The sequence below is a fragment of the Balaenoptera musculus genome, chromosome 1, assembly GCF_009873245.2.
Source record: "Balaenoptera musculus isolate JJ_BM4_2016_0621 chromosome 1, mBalMus1.pri.v3, whole genome shotgun sequence".
NCBI classification, from domain to species: Eukaryota; Metazoa; Chordata; class Mammalia; order Artiodactyla; family Balaenopteridae; genus Balaenoptera; species Balaenoptera musculus.
Window position 1 is genome coordinate 109787963 of NC_045785.1, and position 13348 is coordinate 109801310.

The window sequence follows — 13348 nt, forward strand, 5'->3', positions numbered from 1 at the left end:
CAAGTGGTCAGCCAGGGCTGTTTACCAACCACTACAGAAGTGAAAGTATTTTAACTTCTGATATAGCTGTGAAGTGCATACTAGTTGAACAGGAGCCTTGGGGCTACCTAAGGGGGTAATGGGGTAGGGAGCAGCAGAGAGGAGTCCTGAGGTGATGTAAGGGCTGACGCTTTGTCCATGTCATAGTGTTCACCGTGTCACAATGGCACCAGTTGCCTGAACCTCTGCCACCCATCCCTGAACCTCACTTTGCCTTGGGGAGGCACTGAACTAAGAAACTGCCTTGTAACAGGTCACGCCCCTCTATCTACTCCCTTTCTTATATCAAGAGGGGAAAAACACGGAACTACCGCTACCCGATCTGGTCACCATACGCCTATTACCTTTACTGTTACAAATACCGGATCACCCTCCGGGAGAAGATGCTGCCTTGTTATAAAAGGTACTTGTTTTCATCTCTACTTGTAGTTGTTTACATAAACTGTAAAGAAAAAAGAATTCGAAAGAACTTCCCAAGTGGCAAAAGATGATAATAGCAAAATAGGGTAGAAGGCTGGCATGGAGCTTCATAAACTTTTTCTATCTGGCTGGCTTGGGAAAATGGAAACAGATAGGTTGGTTCACATAAGATACAGAAGATGGTGCCAGAGCCTGGCCCTGTGTACCTGGAAGTTAAGAGTCTTTCACCATCTCAGACTCAGAAATAAACTAATTTGGACCTCTTTTTCCCAATCAGCATCACTTATAAGGAACAGGAGGACTTGACACTCCGACCCCGTTGCTGCCTTCAGTGCTCCTGAGTCCCTAGTAGGCCTTCAGGGGGGCAGAAGCAGCGAGCAGGGTGATCAAGACCAGCTTAAAGAATTGCATTCGGTAAGTGGACTGGTGCTGTGACATGGTAGCCCCTTGCTGTAATGACATCTTGCAAAGGGACATTAGCTACTTGGAAAATAAATCATAAGAAGCTAGAGCTACGCATCCGATGGCAGGGTCTGGGGAAGGGGCGGCAGGCGCCAGGTCGGGCTGCGAAGGTGGCAAGAAGAAGCCCCTGAAGCAGCCCAAGAAGCAAGCCAAGGAGATGGACGAGGAAGATAAGGCATTCAAGCAGAAACAGAAGGAGGAGCAAAAGAAACTCGAGGAGCTAAAAGCGAAGGCCACGGGGAAAGGCCCCCTGGCCACAGGTGGAATTAAGAAATCTGGCAAAAAGTAAGCTGTCCCTTGTGCCTGAGGCAATGATGATCCTTAGTTCCATTCCTGTTTAAACATCTGGATTAAACATCTGGATTCCCTGCCATAACATCTGTTGCCACCTATAGCTAGAATGAAGTGTTGTCTTGGAACCTATTGTACATTTAAGAATAAACTTTTGTAAAAAAAAAAAAAAAAAAAAAAAAAGAAGCTAGAGCTAGATGAGACCTCGGAGCTCATGTGTAAAAGCTCCTTTATAGACAAGGATATTCTGGTCCAGAGATATTAAGGCAAGGTCCTAGGGCTGGTGGTGAAAAGCAGGATGGGAAAAGAGAAAGTGGAAACAAAGATAGACTGTATTAAGACATAAAGCTGTTTAGATGCTAAGCTAAGTTCTGGGACTAGAACCCAGAACTCCTGCCCTTGCCTTTGTATCATATCTCAATAACATGCCTGGGTGTGAGCTATGCATTTTAAGTAAGAAATGGGAGAATTTAGAGAAAACTTATATGATGGAAAAAAGTAGAAGCGTATTATCAGTGAGACAGTAAATAGATGGCACAGCTTTGTTTAAAGAGTAAGCTCTCTGCTGTAAATATAAGTTTCTGAGTGGTTAGAGCACACCGAGTGAGGTCAGAGGGCAGTAATACTCCATTGACTCCAGATTCCAAATTATTTGTATCAAAGAGAACTCCATGATAGGAACAGAGTTAGGTCCCAGGACTAAGGGATATTGAGTAAGACCATGGCTCCACTTCTCCCAGGCTCTCCATCAGCCCCTGCCTTGTTTCCACAGACACACCCAAACTGGCCTGAGATATGATTTGAGGGTTAGGTGAGCACAGAAATAGGAGACTATTATTCTCATTTTTACTCCTTTTCTAGGCTGGGAACCTGACGGTGCTGGCTACTGACCCCCTGCTTCACCAGGACCCAGTGCAGTTAGACTTCCACTTCCGCCTCACCCCCCAGACCTCTGCCCATTGGCACGGCCTTCTTTGTGACCACAGACTCTTCCTAGATATCCCATACCGGGCCTTGGATCAAGGCAGCCGGGAAAGGTGACTGAGCCTGTATGGGGGAGAGGGGAGGAAAGAGGTTAGGGGATTTCGCTCTTATGTCATAATCAGGTAGTGGGCATGCTAACCAGTGAGGGCTTATTCAGGAGCTGGATACATTCAAACCACTGAACAAGCCTGTGAGCTGAGCCAGGATCTGGGGTTCAAAGGATAACAGCCCATGGGAGGTTGCTAAACTGATTCAGAAACACAAGTGGGAATCCATAAATAGTTGAAAGGAAGTGCTCTCTAGCTGTTTGTCTTTATAGAGTGGCCCCTTCACCCCAAGCCCCTTCCACAGCATGGGTGTCAGTCTAGTAGTGTATAATCCCTTGGCTTCAGAGAAAAAAATCTATCAAAACTAGTTTAGCAACTTTCATTTCCTGGCTTGGGTCAGGAAAAACTGAGGAATAACATTTCTTCTGCTGCAAGTAGGCGTCTTTCTGGATTTTGAGCTTGCTGAACATTACATTGACCATTTTCCCTCTGGTCCCTAGTTTGACTGCAACACTGGAGTATGTGGAGGAGAAGACCAATGTGGATTCTGTGCTTGTAAACTTCCAGAACAACCGCCATGACAGAGGTGGGGATCTGCTCTGTCCTTCCCGGCCCTTTGTGCTGAAGCAGCTGACAAGTGACTTTTCCTTTGTAGACCTTCTTCCCCTCACTCTTTAAAAAAGGGCATGCTCAGGCAGTTCAGGGATTCAACACCCACCCCCTACTCCCCACCAAGGAAATTAAGGCATCTAGCATCCTGTTCATTCAAGTCATAACTAGACTATGAGGAAGGCCCTGCACGTAGATTTCAGAATCTAGACTGAAGGAGCACTGGTGGAATGACAAAGAAGCCATTCAAGGGATCTGGCTGGTAGGACAGAAAGGATCTCAAGTGTATTAAACACCTATAGAGTGAAAGGGTCAGGCATTAGGCCAGCAGGATAGGAATATAATTAACCAGATGCTAGGCACACGTTACAGAAACTACACCTCCTCCCTCAAGGAGTTTATACTTCATTGGATAAAAGACAAAGATGGTCAAGAGTTTACTATGCCATCCCGGTATAGTAAACTCCAGCCAGGTTAGAGTCTAGGTTTGTTTGACTCCAAAGCACATCATCCCAGTGCCTGCACTACACTGTTTCCCACACCCCTCAAGTCATTTCCTACTGGAAGAAGCCAAGGCTGGGGGAACAGTTGTATTGAGTTTCAGAGTGTTCTAATTTGTTCTCTCTTTTCACAGGTGCCCTGCTACGGGCCTTCAGCTACATGGGCTTTGAAGTGGTCAGACCAGATCACCCGGCCCTTCCTCCCTGGAACAATGTCATCTTTATGGTGTATCCCCTTGAAAGGGACCTAAGCCACCTGCCCAGTGAACCTCCCTGAGCATGCTTATTCCTACTCTGTGAAGGGCTGGGAGCCTTGATAAATGAGAACCAGGGGCCCAGGATGTGATTCAGAACACCTTCCATCTTAGGAATAAAGGGTAGTGCAATCCTCAAGTGTTCACTGTTTCTTTGAGCCTTACAGAGCTGAATTCACTGTAGGATAGATAGATAAACATTTGATGACTGAAAAGATCAAAGGGGCCTGAGCCAGAGAAAGAAAGGATCCAAGGATTTTCAGTTTTTGCCTTCCCCTATTTATTCTAACCATCTGAGCACCTGCCAGCAGCAAAACCAAGCACTAGGGAATTCAGGAAGACTTAAGCCTTACTGGGAGACTTTCATCCATATATTTTGGTTCAAATTGGAGACAAGTGCTATTTCCTTCTCTTTGATGTGGAGGAAATCAGAGAAGGTACATGGTTCCTGAGGCATTGGCCCAAGGGGAGGAACATCCCAGGAAGCAGGAAAAGTAGAGAGTTATATTTGATTAGGGAACCCATCAGAATGCAATGTAAACTGACAAGGCTTAAAGGCCATATTAAAGGAACAGGCTTTCATACGCAGTGACAAACTACAGTTAAGAATGAGACACTACTCATTTTCCATAGCAAGAAGTCCTATGGATGTTTTCTATCAGGGGACCTCTCAAGAGTAAAGGCTGATAACAAGGTCCTACTGATAGCACAGGGAACTATGTTCAGTATCCTGTGATAAACCATAATGGCAAAGAATATATAAAAAAAGAATGTCTATATGTGTAAAACTGAGTCACTCTGCTGTACAGCAGAGATTGGCACAACAGTGTAAATCAACTACATTTCAATTAAAAAAATAAATATTCCAAAAAAAAAAAAAAAAGGCGTAAAGGCTGAGGAAACTGGGGACTAACCGGCCTCATGACCCTGTTGTACAGCAGCTCCAATTCCAGGGCCGAGCCTGCTTCACTGACAGAGTGCAGCCAAGGTCTGAAATGTCATATCAATGGCAGCCCTTCACTGATTCCTGTGGGACTACCCAAGCTACTCAGAGACGCTCCTTCACTGAAGCCTTTCTGCTGCTTGGTACTGAGACTTTTCTAAGACAATAAAATTTGAAAATTGTGTCTATGGGAAAATATAGCTGCCATGTGTATAGGGGTGGATGTCACTAATTCCTGGATTTAAAAAATCCTGCATATGATAGCCTTATATACTAGTTTTAAGTCTTCTACTTTACCTTGCTGATCTTTAAAAAAAAAAAAGTTCATTTGCCATCATTCTACCACCCACATTACTTTCAAATACCTTCACAGTTCTCACTGGATCCTCAAAATACTGTCAGAAATGGAGAGATGCTATAAGGAAACAGGCCCCGCAAGTTCACAACAAAGATCTATCCCTAGAACCCATGTTTCTAGAATCCTAATCTACTCCTTTTAGGTAGGGTCTTAGTGAATGATCAATTCTGAAGTTGCTTTACAGCAAGAATATGATCTGTGCATGAGAGGGACAGATGTTTCATAGATGGGCCCCTCTGTGTGAGGTGTTTGGCAGTTTTCACCAGATTTCAGTTCACAAGATACCCATAGACTTGTTTCCACCTTGTGATTCAACCAGCATTTAGTTTTAAATAATTTTCTTGAGAACTTTATTCAGCAAAGGACCCCCCAAATGATTTGAACAGCTACATAAGTTCTCTCTATGGCTGTGTGTGTATACATATATATTATAGATACTATACCAGCAATTTAGAATATTTCCTGAGTTACCTCTCAACTATGGGAAATAGTTGGAGCACTGTTTCAAAAAACTTGTCTCCAATAACATATCAGCAGTTGAGGCTGGGAGGCAGTATTCTCTTCCCACTTCCCGAGGCTTTTCAATATAATTATGCTGATTTTTGCCTTTGCCTCCTGACTCAACTGCAGTCTTTGAGTTCACCACTCAAAAAACTCTCCTTAACCTGATGAGGTGAGTCAGAAGTCTGCAGAATCATCATTTCCAATAACTAAACCCTGGCTGTTTCCCAGCCTCAAAAGGACACAGCCTAGCAGCAGTGTGCTCTGTGACTGGCCGAGGGGAACGAGCTGGACGCTGAGCAGGCTGGAAGTAGCGCAGCAGCACTCAAACACTGGAAGGGGCGCAGGGGGTGGTGGTGGAGTAGGGGCATGTGTTTGTCTCCCTCCACCCCTCACACTTTCTGGTAGTCCAGTGGAAGGAGCAAATGCATTTGGTCCACAGCAAGCCAGATCGTGTATATAATGAAGGAAGAACTGCACTGATCTCTATCACAGGCTCCTCTCTCCAGGCACCAAATCTTATGCCAAATCCTGCCAAAGACACAAAGACACAAAAAGCTTGAAAGGGCTCAGTCTGAAAGTAAAGCTGCAGGAAAGCAGCTGCAGAGAAGTAGTAGTAAGATGGGCTATGGGGAAGAGGCAAGGCCCCTGCTGTCACCCTAATTACTTTCCTGTTGCTACAGATAGATGATAGCTTTACTTACCGCAAAGTGGATGGCTGAGGCAACTGAAGGTGACTTCAGAGTAAGTAGTCATCTTCAAGGTTATCATCACCAGACATAGAGGCAGCTTCTATTTAGCGGAAATGAGGATAAAGTTAGATACTGCCCTAATTTAGCAGGCACTGCCACTGAGGCTCAGGGAAAAAAAAATGGGCTTCTTGGTGCTCGATGACCACCTTGGTTAAGAGGTAAGTCTTAACAACCTCCCTAGTTGGAGAGGCTGATTAAGAAATGGTAACTTCCAGAGATGCTCTAGGGAGCAAATGCTGTTTGTACCTAATAAACTGAGGCAGGACAGGCTATTTGCCATCTCTCCAGGGCTCTTCTTGGTCTCAGTGACCGTGCTGCGGAGAGAGACATCTGTTTCTGTGGCCTGAAGGGATGAAAACAAGAGAAAAAGGAAGAATGTGTTTGGCTGGTGGGAAAGGAGAAGCCGTCCCATCATTTTGCTCACAGAATCTGGTTTGGCTGCTGAGGCACCCAAGGTCTCCTTTGATCAACTAGTGGAGCAACTCAGAGTCCTTAAGAGAAGAGAACGCTCTACAAACTGTCATGCACGACTAGACGCCCTCTTGTCTCCAAGGCACCAGATTTGCCCCAAAGCAGCACCCTGAATGGCTACAATGGCTCACTCACCACACCGTGCAACATTACTGGGACAGCTCTGTTTTCTTCCGTGTCTTCAGGAAGCTCAACTGCGTATCCTTTACGAACTAATTCTAACCCAATATCAAGTTTCTGAGAAGAAAGATGAAAAGGGAATGATGTTCTCTCTGAAGGAAGGGCAAATCAGAGGAAATAAGGCAGAAGAGCTAGGATTGATACTTTAAAAAATTCCTTTGGTGGTTCAGTAAGTAGGATCTTACGAGTTAGAAATATCATCAAGTAAGGGTTTCTGGGAAAGAAAAAGTAAATGAGGCTATAAATACACTGAAGAGACAGTGAGCAACGTGTGAACCCCAGTCTTACCTTCCCATTGCTAGTATCATATAAGTGGATCTTGGGCCAAGTTGAGATCCCAGACTGGACGTAGCTAGAGATCTTGGCCATCAGGGGCTTCCAGTCAGCACAGTGAGTGAGTCTGTCAAACTCATCCAAAGCTTCCTCTTCCCATTGTTCACCTCGTAAAAAATCGTAGAGAGCGCCTAAGAAGGGGTCAGTGCTGACGGGGGTGGGATTATGTCCTGGAGGAAAACTGGAGCTACCTTTGTCTACTTCAAAAGGCACCTATGTCTGACTGCCAGGCAAGTTTCTGGCCGTTGCTTTCTAGCACTGGTGATGAAAAGGCACCTGAGCCCCCCGAGCTCAAAAAGCCTGGGAATGTGAGACTCCCTCCCATGTGCTCTATGAAAGTTATTCTATATGGAGGCAAAGTCAATAGGTAATAGGACTAATTTACCTGAGGGGGCTATCCGTGCCAGACTACACTCTATTGCTTGAAATGGAAGGCTTAGGAAGTCACTCCTGAAGTGAAAGAAATTGAAATTAGAATCCTAGTGCCTGAAGGGCCTTCTTATATTCCTGGCTTCTAGACAGCAGTTAACCCAGCAGAAGATGATAATCATCTGATCACTGTAAAGAGGTTCTCTTCCAATGCCCCATGGTGATAAGTGCCAACAGCTCACCACCCTATGGCCAGGACTGAGTCAGTAAGTGAGACTCCAGCCTGGCCCCCACGCTGACCTGAGCACCCTGAGGTCCCTCAGTGGGCAATCTCCATTATCTCCAAAGTCAACGAAGTAGAGGTCCAGGTTCCCATTCTCCAAGGTGCCAAGGACCCGGGCTCGATACCAGGAACCATTTGTAGGTAAAGGTGCTGCGACAATGTCTCCTACATGTACTGTCAAGTCTTCAGGCTACACAAGGGGATGAGGAGGCAGGAGAGGGCAGAGTTAGGAAGGGGTAGGCTAAAAAATAAACAGTGGATACCAGAAGGAAGGAAGAACAAGCCGCTGCTCCACAGAAAAGGGAAGAGAATATGTCACAATGAAAAAGATATGCCCCCTTTCCATCAAACCCCTGCCCTGTCCCTATGGCAACTCACCAGACTATTTTCATAGTGCTGGGTCATCTCACTGACAAGCTTATCCAGTTGCAGGCTGCGGGAGCCAATGATTTGGATCCAGAAGTGGTTAGGATGTTCAGAGGCAGAGACATAGACTTCTAGGAATTCATCAGCATGGAAACTGAAGTCCGGACTGGGGACTAACCACAGGGATAAGCAAGTTAAGTTGCAGAATCATTATTAACTAATATGGTGACCATTATTAGAATCATCTCTGGTTGAAATGGGAAGACTGCATCAGGAGGGTGAGAGGTACAAATACCAAGTGGCTATTACCATTTAAAAATGGCTAGAGGGACAACTGGATGCATCATACAAGAACATCCTGAAGAAAAATACGAAGCTATGTTCTGTTCCTTTCTATGTATCTGAGTAATAAGAGTTCGGTCACATTCTTAGTCATCTGCCATGTATTCAAATCAGCCACCAGTTATAATGAAGGGAAATCCCCATATGCTAGCTGCAGCATGGACCAGGGAGAAGACACATGGACAGATGTGGGCCTGTTCCAGATCCCTTTCTACCACTGACTCATTATGTGACCCTGGACAAGTCTATGAACCTCTGAGGGGCCCTGGTCTTCCCTGCCCATCCCAGTACCTATACATAGAAGAAAAAGCCCACAGCGTTTTTATTCTTCTTGAATGGTGTCGATTTTTTAAAACAGTAATGATTCAGGAAAAAAACTGCACTCAGTATTTTACTTATTTAAATAAATAGGTTTGGAGAAAGAATACCATGTAATTCAATTATTTGATGTATTACTCACAGACTAGTTTCCTGTGAACTAGCATATTTCTATATTGTTTTCTATAATTATTAGCTGGTTTGTATTCAGAAAAAAAGTATTTGTGTTTAGTACTAATCCCAAGTAAAATATTGCCAGAAAGTCCTATCTGTGATTAAAGACTTGTAAGTGTAGTCGAGAAAATAGACATTTTTTTTTTTTACTGTTTCCTATTTTGGGTTATCTAAGCCACTTTTTCTATCTTCCATATGGCTCATGGGTTCCCTCTTTCTTACTTACTTTCAAACATGGATGTCTCTGGACTGGTCTGGGCTCCAAACTTCTGAAAGTTGTCATCATTAGGTTTCTTGCAGGAACGCTTTTCTGGTCCTGCAACAGACGTGTCGCCACCTCCTTTGTGGGGAGGAACTGCCAGAGGTGCAGCCTGCTCCAAGCTAGTGCCAGTGTTTTTCCATAAAGCTGGCTCTCCAGCCCCAGCTGGCTCTGTCACTTCCTCTCTTCTTACGCTGATTGGCTGCTTCCGTGGGACTCTGGTTTCTGCAGAATGAGCAATTCTCTTCCTAAGTTCTTCATCTTCTAAAACTTTCTCCAGTATCAAATGCTGTGGAAAATAAGACAAGGGATGATATCTACATGGCCAGATATTGACCTGGGATGGAGTAAAGTGTTCTTCTCACTCTTAGATACAATTCAAATCTATCAGCTACTTGCCTTAGCTGCTGCCACCTCCTTCTGTGTTCCTGAGATTTTTATAAGTCTTGATAGTAGCAATGTCCCCTCTGATTCTTTGTCACAGGTTACTTTGGCTCCCGAGGCCTTACAGATAGAACGAATTGTCTCGCCGCCTCTCCCTGCATTGCATAATACATAAAAACCTGTCCTTCCCTCCTCGCTAACCTTAACTACTAGAGACACCACTGTTTTGTACATACTAGGAGGGGAGAGTCAGTTCTCATTTTCAAACTAAACAGAATGGAAGATAGTGAATGGAAAGCAGGAGCTACCGAAATCTGTATTATACTAAGGGGAATACTGGATTATTTGCTCTATCCATTTTATTTAAATTCTACACATTGGCTAGGTTAATGTGGTCATGTCACTTGCATTTTTTGGCCACTCGGCATACTTTACATCCCCACTTCATTAGAAGATACCCTACACAGTGCGTGAAACACTGGACCAGGGACAGGACATTTCTCTGCCTCTACCAGCAGCGTAAGGAATGCTCCGGGGAAGGCATAATAGGTGCTTTCTAGAGCACTGTCTTGAAAGACTTGGGATAAAATGAGCATCCTTAGCTTCCCTTTAAAAATCGGAGGTAAATACATTTACCTGAACCCTTCTGGAACCTATTTGTAAGGTTCAGATCATACAACTTCTTGAGGTAATGAGTTTTGCTTTACCACTGCTTTTACTTCTGTAAAAAAGTAAAGCTCTGGTCTCAACGTCCCTGCCTTTTTTTCTCAGCAAGGTGAAGCGGAAGTAGGCCAGGAGAAACCCTTGGGAAGGTGTGAAAGAAAGGCAAAGGTAAACAAAAAAGGAAACAGCAGAGGAAGCTGTCCAGTGGTACCTATGATTCTGCCCACAGATCTCTGGGGAACTGAGAGCTGCTCAGACACTGGGGTACTCTCAGTCAGGATCTGATGAATTGCTGCTTTGGCCTTGCACACCTGAACAGGAAAACCACTGATAAGCAGCACCCGCTCATCTCCTACATCCTCTGTGTCCACATCGATCCGAGCACCTGTCTGTTTTCGTAGCTGCAGAGAAAAGGATATGTGGTAGCACACGCTGGACAAGCTCTCATCTGGGTCAGCCAAGGATACTCTAAACCTAACCCTGGAGGTAGATGGAACTGGACACAGTAGTCAGTGAAATCAGGGTGCTATAAGCAGTCCTCAATTACGTGTACTTATGGAAGGAGATTAGAGACAAAGGTAACCCCAAATAGCAGTTAATCCAAAACAGTTTCTCTGTGTTTAGAACACTCTTTCCCCCTAATTTGGATTAGAGAATCAATTATTTTATTTTATTGACATTCCAACTGAACAACAGGAGATGGTAAAAAGAATCAGGGAGCAATTAGTTACTGTCAATTAATGAGAGTTCATAATTCCATAGTAGAAAGGAATGATTCAAGCTATACCAGGCTGAAAATCATCCAATTAAAAATCCCCATTTCAAGTTAAGTCACCCATTCTCTAGGGAGAAGTACTCATCTCTAGAGGGAAAATAGCAGTTAGCTAAAAAGTTCCTGTATTTTTTCTGTTTAAAATATACATAAGTGTGAGTGGGTTTTATGGAATGGGGGCAGAGGAGGGAAAACAGAATCAATCCCTGGGAAAGCCTGCTCACACAGTTACCTGCTTAATATTGGCTCCTTGCCGGCCAATGATGAGCTTCACAGCCTCCTGGGGGACTCGCATCTCTATCTCGATGTCATCCTCCCCAACAAATGTCAGCCGCTCTTCTGCACAGATCATCAGATCACACTTAGATAATACCCAAAGCTACTACCTGCCCTCCCCTGAATCTAGCTATCAAAGAGATGTGGATGCAAGAGATAAACTGAGGCTCTCAACCACAAAGAGAAGGAGAAGTAGCATCTGAGTGGGAATTAAAAGGTCCTGAAAGACCAGAAGATGGGCATTCTCTCTGGGCTACTGTTTTCATATGCTAAAATGGGAAAAGTCATTTGGTTCTGCAAGGAAGGGGTGATGGATTCTGGGCAAACTACTTCTCCCAAGACACGACTCCTGGAGAAGAATGAAGGCTAGAAGTTGCCTGAGGAGCCCACTAGGCTCAGAATTTCTCTTGTTTGTACGTAAATCATTTCTCTAGGTCCTACTCCCTAGGTCCAACCTGTGGGGAAACTGGACCGGACAGTTAGCCTTCTAACAATAGAAGGAAAATATAAACAAGTGTATGGGTATAAAAAAAGGAGAAAGAAAGAACCCATTGTAGTGTTGGTGTTGCTGAGGGAAGAGATCAAAAGAATTATAAAATGAGTTCTTTATTTCACAGACTAGCTTCACATTAACATAGAAAATAAAAAACTTTGTTTCAAAGATCCCTCACAGGGACTTCCCTGGTGGTGCAGTGGTTAAGAATCCACCTGCCAATGCAGGGGACACAGGTTTGAGCCCTGGTCCGGGAAGATCCCACACGCTGCGGAGCAACTAAGCCCATGTGTCACAACTACTGAGCCTGAGCTCTAGAGCCCGCGAGCCACAACTACTGGAGCCCATGCACCTAGAGCCCGTGCTCTGCAACAAGAGAAGCCACTGCAATGAGAAGCCCGTGCACCACAACGAAGAGTAGCCCCCGCTCGCCGCAACTAGAGAAAGCCCGCGCGCAGCAACGAAGACCCAATGCAGCCAAAAATAAAAAATAAATGAATTGATTAAAAAAAAAAAAAGATCCCTCAGAGAAAGCCAATTACATCCCAACAAATGATACCCAGTCTGGAACGGAAGTTTTCATTTCAATTTAACAAGGCCAGAACATAGTTTAAACATTTCCATATGTACAGCCATGGATTCACATACCTCTGCTTTCCCTATATCTGCGGTATAGGATATAGGCAACCACTGCACTGGCTGGGATCCCGAGGCCCAGTGCTATTTTCTGAATAGTGGACAAACTTGTCCAAGAAGTCCGTTCAGTGGACATTTTCTGCTGCTTCCTAAAATAAGCAAATGAAGGAAAAGGAGCTTTCATACAACTTTTATGACAGGTAGAGAATGGGAACACATTACAATATTAAGAAGAATATTACTGCCTAATTTCCAATTTCAAGAGCTTGAGCAGTCTCAAAGTCTACTTCATGTGAAAGTCTCGGTATTTTTTTTTAAAAAGTTAGCTAAGGGACACATATACATACAACTAAATAGAAGGTTACTTCTCCCTCCCCAATTCCCCCAAAGAGAACTATATACTGATCAGTTTTAAAAGACAAAGGAACAAAAAATTAAATGAATCAAATATTTTAAAAAATTTAGTTTTCATATCAAACTATTTAAAATTCCTTATATGTGCACTTCTATACCTCCTGGTCTTTCCAGAAGCTGTTGACTCTGCCAAAGGAATGGCTTTCCAGGCCTAGTTTTAGGCTTTGCTACTTCTACTTTTCTTTCTTGGAAGTGTGGTCTATTTACTATCTGTACTCCGTATTTCTACTTACTCCTCATCTGACAGTGAAATGGGGTTCTCTCCTGTTCCTTCATCAAAACTACAACTTCCCAGGTAATCAACCTGGATGGCACATATAAGCCTTAACTAATCTTACCTCTGTGCCCTATTTCCCATGGTTTTTCCTGTTTACCTAGAGGAGTTCTGAGTTTTGAGCTTGTCTTCCAGTGGTCTCTATCCATTGCTATTGTCAGTCTGCTCTCTTTGGGCAATT

The 13348-nt window shown here is 44.1% G+C and overlaps 3 protein-coding genes across 4 annotated transcripts in view; 2 read left to right on the forward strand and 1 right to left on the reverse strand.

The window, feature by feature from the left end:
- Positions 1-284: 284 nt before the first annotated feature.
- On the forward strand, positions 285-3629 carry OAZ3 (ornithine decarboxylase antizyme 3). Its single transcript, XM_036825524.1, is given in 6 exon segments — positions 285-442; positions 737-797; positions 799-873; positions 2074-2249; positions 2744-2829; positions 3487-3629. Coding segments are annotated over 6 exon segments (561 nt in total). The 5' UTR covers positions 285-422.
- LOC118900925 (translation machinery-associated protein 7-like) lies at positions 983-1380 on the forward strand. The gene has a single exon (XM_036863808.1). It carries the CDS (start codon positions 983-985, stop codon positions 1208-1210), a length of 228 nt encoding a protein of 75 aa, XP_036719703.1. The 3' UTR covers positions 1211-1380.
- A 1962-nt stretch (positions 3630-5591) lies between the features above and the next one.
- TDRKH (tudor and KH domain containing) overlaps positions 5592-13348 on the reverse strand; it is a 29527-nt gene continuing 21770 nt past the window's right edge. The window contains exons 2-14 of one of the 2 annotated variants that reach the window (XM_036841466.1): positions 12492-12628; positions 11307-11413; positions 10514-10703; positions 9655-9794; positions 9223-9544; positions 8175-8335; positions 7814-7986; positions 7530-7594; positions 7100-7251; positions 6767-6868; positions 6407-6503; positions 6113-6200; positions 5592-5939 (exon numbers count right to left, since the gene is read on the reverse strand). In XM_036841466.1, the coding sequence (XP_036697361.1) occupies positions 6148-6200; positions 6407-6503; positions 6767-6868; positions 7100-7251; positions 7530-7594; positions 7814-7986; positions 8175-8335; positions 9223-9544; positions 9655-9794; positions 10514-10703; positions 11307-11413; positions 12492-12615 (1686 nt within the window). In that variant the 5' untranslated portion in view covers positions 12616-12628 and the 3' untranslated portion in view covers positions 5592-5939; positions 6113-6147. The remainder of the gene's footprint in view (positions 5940-6112; positions 6201-6406; positions 6504-6766; positions 6869-7099; positions 7252-7529; positions 7595-7813; positions 7987-8174; positions 8336-9222; positions 9545-9654; positions 9795-10513; positions 10704-11306; positions 11414-12491; positions 12629-13348) is intronic. The other variant, XM_036841476.1, reaches the window with a different exon arrangement.

What these genes read in the sequence shown, in the direction of transcription:
- LOC118900925 (XM_036863808.1), top strand. Translation starts at nt 983, where the DNA reads ATGGCAGGGTCTGGGGAAGGGGCGGCAGGCGCCAGGTCGGGCTGCGAA.